This window comes from Urtica dioica, chromosome 9, assembly GCF_054948205.1.
Source record: "Urtica dioica subsp. dioica isolate 48M chromosome 9, U.dioica_male_clone48M_v1_H2, whole genome shotgun sequence".
NCBI classification, from domain to species: Eukaryota; Viridiplantae; Streptophyta; class Magnoliopsida; order Rosales; family Urticaceae; genus Urtica; species Urtica dioica.
In genome coordinates, this window is record NC_142764.1 from 26,275,861 (window position 1) to 26,283,157 (window position 7,297).

Consider the following 7,297-nt stretch of genomic DNA (forward strand, 5'->3'; position numbering starts at 1 on the left):
TTCATTTGTGTAGTCTGTAGTGGGTGGTTACGTGTGTGTTAGTGGCCTTATTTGTAGTCTTATTTTAGTGGATCTAAGATAGTGGGAGTGAGTTATTTATTTGTATTTAAAGACCCGATAGTGTGTTAATTGTAACTCTTTATTCTGCAAACGAATAGTAGAAAATCTCTCCAGAATTACTTTGTTTCCTTGCAAATCAAATTCCTTCTCATATTTTTCTTTATTGTTGTAGAAACCATTATTAAAACGTGGTCAAATATCCCTAAATTTGTGTTAGTATTTTAGTGGTTTCATTTGTGTAGTCTGTAGTGGGTGGTTACGTGTGTGTTAGTGGCCTTATTTGTAGTCTTATTTTAGTGGATCTAAGATAGTGGGAGTGAGTTATTTATTTGTATTTAAAGACCCGATAGTGTGTTAATTGTAACTCTTTATTCTGCAAACGAATAGTAGAAAATCTCTCCAGAATTACTTTGTTTCCTTGCAAATCAAATTCCTTCTCATATTTTTCTTTATTGTTGTAGAAACTATGTGTGTCTATGACTTTGATGTGTTGATTTAGGGACCATATCCAACAGTTTGTCAGGCTCAACTTTTTTAAACGAAACCGTTTTGTAACTTATCATGCCATATTGTAATTTCTCGTATCTTCATCCAATCAGATTCAGAAGAATAGAAAACAAAACGGGGAAGAGAAGATTTTCTATCTCTGTCTACCAAACTCAATTATTATTTTTGACGTTTATCTCACCTATAATCCATCTAATCGTTTCCTAGTTTTCTCACAAATAAGATAACAATAATAATAGAAAAGTAGATTTATAATTTTTCACGACTTTTTTTTAGAAAAAGATCGACAGCTGGCACAAAAACTAAGGGGCCGTTTGGTTTAGTTTTCTAAACTCGTTTTCTGTTTTTAAATTCTGTTTTCTGATTCTAATTTTTAAATTTAAAAAACAGATTTAGAATTACGTTTCAGAATATTTTAAATGTTGTTTGGTTATGTTTTCCATTCAATTGTATAGAGATAAAACAGAAAACAACTTTTCATTGTTTTCTGTTTTCTAAACAAATTTCAAAGAAAACAGAAACATGATTCTAAATCTGTTTTCTGAATTTATAACCAAACAGTTTTTCTAAAACTGTTTTCTAGAATTTAGAATCAGAAAACAGAAAACAAAAATAGAAAAGTTAACCAAACAGGGGCTAACAATCTAAGCTAAAAAGATAATTTCTTCCCTCCCTTCTAGGAAATTCAAATATGGGTTCTAAGGACGGCCTAATTACTTTTTTTTTCCGCTTTGCATGTGCAGAGGAGAGAAAGTGAAACAATAGTTTTTCTAAAAGCTTGGCCCACGTAAAGAAGAAAGTAAATATATGCTTTATCCATGTTAGTGCTATCTTTTTTATACCCATTCACATACAACTCCATTAACGAAAGAATCTATAATATACTTAAATACTTTTGCTTTATAGCTAGTAGCGTTGCCATATACGACTTTCTTATCAACTAAGACCCCCATAATACACATCACATGTACATGACGCGTGCCATACACGAGCTTATCTTGATCTATATAAATGCAAGAGCTGCTCTCTGTCATTGAACAAGTATTAGCTCACCAGTAAAAATATATCATATACTGTAATGGCTTCCACAGCAACTTTGGTCGTTGTCGTTTTGTCGGTTCTCTTTCTTGGCGCGTTCGGTCAGCTTCGTCCGACGTTTTACGACAGAAGTTGCCCACAGGCGAGCAACATCGTTCGTCGCGTCCTCAAAAGAGCTTTTCAGACTGATCCTCGAATCACTGCCAGCCTCATTCGCCTTCATTTCCATGACTGCTTTGTCCAAGTATGAGTACTCATCTTCGTCAATATATTGTCAATTACTTTTTTATTATTAATTATTATCTAATAAGAGTTATTTGTTCCAAAAGTATGCGGCTCTGTTTGGCATTGCTATTGCTGTTGCTTTTAAATTTTGCTGTGGAAAAAAAGCTCATGTTTTCAAAGTAGTGTTTTTAATAAACTGTTTCTCAAAAGCTTGAATTTTTGTCAAAAGTGTTTTTAAACAATATTTATTAAAAGTTGTTTTATCAAATAGTTCAAAGCGGTTAAGTTGGGTTAATAAATAATGTCAAACAGTGCCGATAAATATCATAAAAAAAAAACTACTTTTAAATGAGTAATGAGGGAGTTTTTATTATTATTGTTTGCCTGTAAACGGTGTTAGAAGAGATTTAACATAAGTTTAAAAACTAAAAATAGGAGATGATGTGTCGTTATTTCATTAGAAGGACAGAGAAAAGTGACACAATTTGGGGACAGGTGATCTCGGTTTGGATGTGATTTTTTTTACTATATGTATAAAAACAAAATAGTGCAACATGTTCAAGGTCATGGTAAAACTATTAGGAATATATATATATATTTTTTTTTTTAAATCTTTGTTTTATTGATATTTTTTTAATTATCCCCAAAAAAGTCATGACCCTATCTTTGTTTACTATATGTAACCTATCCTATTACTGAACTGACTTTTTTTTTTAATGACTTTCGCCGAATAAAAAGTATTCAATAACTGTTTTCTAATTATTGATCTCGTGTGCATTATATTCTACTTAATTTTTGTCCTTGTTATTTTTTCTTGGCAGCATCCAGATAATTTTACACTAGATTACAAGAAAATATTAGTCCTTATAATTAAGATTTTAATTTCAGGGCTGCGACGGATCGCTTCTGTTGGACGACAGTGACACGATAGTGAGCGAGAAAGTAGCATTGGGAAACAACAACTCGGCTAGGGGCTTTCCAGTGGTGGACGACATCAAAGCGGCGCTTGAGAGTGCTTGCCCCGGCATCGTCTCCTGTGCCGACATTCTTGCAATCGCTTCTGTTCATTCCTCCAAATTGGTGCATATCTCTCTTAATCAACACTTCATTTCACTTCATTCAATACTATAATCTCACATTAGAAATATATTAAATCATTTCACATTGTTTATTATAGGCCACAAGTTGAAATTCTACAATTATAATATGACATCCCGTCTAAAAATAATGAGATTCGTTATAAATTAGAGAGCCAACGAAACCATGGTCTTATAAAAAAAAGACTTAAAATTTACATGTAGAATATAACATATTTTAAATCATAGGCTGTGGTGAGAAACACCTGCCCGAGTGTTCAAGTCATACTGAATACATTAATACATTAGTTTAAGAGAAAATCGAGTGGTTATCCCCAATTAAAATTATACTTATTAATTAAGAATATAGCTCAGTTCGTGGCTATGTCTCATATAACATTATGATTTGATTTCTTAATTATTGTATAATTAAACTAAAATTTTAAAGTAACTGGAGTGATGTTGTCATATGGTCTCTTAGTTTGAAAACTTGTTAATTATTGCGTAATGGCATGTAAGATAATTGGAAATTATGTTGCTCAAATAAAAATAATTTAATCTGCCACGGAACGACGTTAGATTCAGTGTAATAAAGTTTGTAGGACAAAACATGTGAATTATTATTAATGTAGCCAACGATCTTTAGGACATAGTCTAGCTAGCTGACCATATCCCTAATAATAATAATATGAACAGTACCATTTAGCAATGCCGTAGAGCAAACGTCAGAAAAAAAAAGTCAGCTAAGATTATCTTGGGCTATAACTGAATCATTAAAGTCTTGTGTTCGTTCACTACCCACCATTTTAATAATTTTATTTTTTAATAATGATCTCAAATTCAACGGTAATTACATAAATATGTATACTATTGAGTAGTTGATATTTAAATATATGTATAAATAAATTAGTTTATATTATACAACATCTAGTCAGGAGGTCCCTCTTGGGCGGTCCCACTGGGAAGAAGGGATGGTTTAACAGCAAACTTAGCGGAGGCCAATGCAGCCCTTCCAAGTCCATTTTTGCCCCTTGATCGGCTAAAAAAGAACTTCTTGGACCAAGGACTCAATAGTACCGATCTAGTTGCTCTCTCCGGTAACTACTTCTCTAACTTTTCTATATCATCAAGTGTATTCCTTCTGTATTTAAAAAAATATATATATCTCAAATTTGCATCAACAATTAGTGACTGCAGAACATGGGTATATGATTCGATTCGATTAATTACTTTAGTGGCTGTAGCAAAAAAGCCAAAACTTTGATAATGGTTGTGTTTGACATAGTTTTGCTTTTTAAAAAAGTGATTTTAAAATACTTGTATGAAAAAACTGTTGTTTTAAAAAACAGATGAGTGTTTGCTAAACTATTGTAAAATAGCTGTAGCTGTTAACAAAAAATGATTTAGTGTTTGGTAAAATATATATTAATATTTATAAGTGATAATTATTTATATAAAATGTAATTAATAATAATAATAAGATATATTTTGTTATATAAAAAATATATCAAAGTGGGTGTCTATAGAATGTAAAAAATAAATTATAAATTTTGGTGACGTCAAAAAAATTATTTGATAAAAGCATATAAAGATAATTAGAATTAAAAGTTAGTGTAAGAGAAACAAAAAAGTTAAGAGAGAGAAATTACAATCCAAAAACTAAAGCTACGTATAAAAGCTACAAATTGTAGCTTTTGGTTTTTTAGTTAAAATATTCAAAAACACTTTTTAGCTTTTAGAAAAAAGCAATTTTATCAAACACTTAAATATGATTTAACTTTTAGAAAAAACTAAAATCAAGCTTAATAAACTGAACCAAGCATAGCCAATAATAGCCGTTTTTGGCTTTTTGGTAAGGTAACATGACCCTGAAATTCACGTGTCGGCACATTATAACAAAACAAAAAAAAAATATTATTCTGTTGATTCGATAATAAATGAACGAATCTTGATATTATTTTCCAATTTTTTAATGCTTTTGTTTAAAAAAATTAGTTTACATTATTACAGAAAATAAAAAAAGTAATTTAGTGACGTGTCTCGTTAGAAAACAAAATAGTGATAATAATAATAGAGTGGTGACCACATAGCTATATAAAGAAACTAGGTGTTAACGTGTGGGGGCAGAAGTCGATTGAAAAGTCTTTATTTGGCGTATGGTCAATTTCTAATAAGTGAATGAAAAATAATCAAACATTATCCCAAAACTTCAAGATATTTCAAATATCCTAGGAATATTCTTTAATAATAATATAATATACGGCTATAGAAATTGAATTGCATAGCCAAATCCAGCAAATTTCATAATAGGATCTATCTCTTACAAAAAAAAACTTTAAAATTTTTTGCAGGGTAAGAAAACCATATCATTTGAAATTTATATATAATTTGCAATACGTGATTAACGGGTTAACGAAAGGAAAGAATTTAAATTATTTTCGTTTTTATTACTAAGTGCATCTTATATTTAAACCTTTATTTAGGTACGGAAAAAAAAAATCCACATGATATTTCCCTGCATGCATGTATAATATATCTACATACGAAAAAATGGAACAAATACAAAAGAGCAAATATACAAATTTCGCATTATTAAACTCTTTCCATTTATTCCATACCAAAAAAAAAAGGTCTTGAGAAGATGACGTAATCATCCCAGCGTAATATATATGGCGTAAGATAATTATACTCGATATTCGATACCCGACGTCCATTAAATGATAATGGATACATCTGTCTGTGGATGTTTAATGCACATGCATGCATATCCATGGACCATGATGATGTAGGGCTCACACGTTTGGAAAAGCTCGCTGCGGAACTTTTATCCGCAGACTCAATATTTTAAGCTCTGTTATACGAATGCTATAAAACAGCGTGAAAAAAAGGATTAGATCGAATATAATCTAACTTTATTTTTTATAATGTAATAGAATAGGCTAAATACCCACTAAGTATATGATAATGGATATCTGTCTCTGTGTTTAATACGCAGGGGCTCACACGTTTGGAAAAGCTCGCTGTGGAACTTTTATCCGCAGACTCAACAGTACAAATCCCGACCCGACTCTGAACAAGACCTTCTTGGCGACCCTTCGGAAGATCTGCCCTCAGGGCGGTGATCCCCTGGTGTTGACCGACCTCGACAAGACGACCCCGAACGCCTTCGACAACAAATACTTCTCCAACCTCGGACAGCTCAACGGACTCCTCATCACCGACCAAGTCCTCTTCTCCACCCCCGGCGCCGACACCAAACGCATCGTCGACGCCTTCGCCGCCAACCAGGCCGCTTTCTTCAAATCCTTCGCCGCCTCCATGATCAAGATGGGAAACATCCGCGTTTTGACCGGCGCTCAGGGAGAGATTAGGGCAAACTGCAGAAGGGTCAACGGAGCTATTACCCGCGTTGTTTCGAACCGTAAGGCTGGTGGCTCAGTGGCTTCGTACTAGTTAGTAGTGTAGTGTGTGTGGTTTTTATTATATAAGTGGATTTATATTATGAATAATCATCATGACATCAGCTTTGCCCGCGCGAGCTCTTCTCAATGCTTTTGTGTGATCGTGCTTTTCATATTTAGTAGCGTCGTGTGTATTACTACTGGAACAATAAAATAGTAGTTTAATTGGTATCTGTTATCTATTATTTTGATTACTACTGGTTCGATGATGTTATGTATATCTTTTAAAACAAATTAAATTCGTCAAACGAAAATTAGTCCGTTTTACAAGTTTTTTTAACCAATGAAATAAGTATAGATAAAGCATGGAGGACTTAATTAATTCCAGTTTTTCCTCTTTTAATAGTTAAAAATTTTATTAAAAAAAACAAAAAATTAGAAAAATAGTCAAGTTAAACATTTGATATTGCTAAATAACCAAGGTTTGATAATTATTAAGTAAATAGACATAAATGATGACATGGTTTAATATGACAGTGGCTAATTACTTAATATTTATATTTGTAAATATATAAAATTGGCTATTAATCTAATATTTATCAAACTTTGATTATTTAACAATTTTCAACGTTTAAATTGGCTATTTTACTAAATTACCCTAAAAAAATGGGAAAGTAGTACTATGATTATGCATGAATTACTAGTACTCAACCTTTATCAAATAGCTTAAAATGTTTGAAGTTTGTTTACTTTTTTATAAAGTTTCAATCTAAAAGGATTTTAATTATCTATTATTTTTTAAATGTTTCACTTTAAAAATATTGTAGTTGTAATAGGCTTAATTTCATAAATCATGTGGAAATTTTATGTGATAGTATTTCTTGAAATTAATGACATAAATAACGTGTCTAGAACTTTTGCTATAGCTTTTTTTAAGTGGTAATCATTTTCATGATCATGTTTACATTTTCTTTTAATTTTTTTCTATTC

The 7,297-nt window shown here is 31.4% G+C and overlaps 1 protein-coding gene across 1 annotated transcript; it reads left to right on the forward strand.

Annotated features, from left to right (window-relative positions):
• Positions 1 to 1,583: 1,583 nt before the first annotated feature.
• On the forward strand, positions 1,584 to 6,561 carry LOC149386280 (peroxidase A2-like). The gene is made up of 4 exons (XM_089627515.1): positions 1,584 to 1,849; positions 2,719 to 2,910; positions 3,838 to 4,003; positions 5,902 to 6,561. The coding sequence occupies exons 1-4, from the start codon at positions 1,646 to 1,648 to the stop codon at positions 6,357 to 6,359; spliced, it is 1,020 nt and encodes a 339-aa protein (XP_089483641.1). The 5' UTR covers positions 1,584 to 1,645; the 3' UTR covers positions 6,360 to 6,561.
• Positions 6,562 to 7,297: the final 736 nt, after the last annotated feature.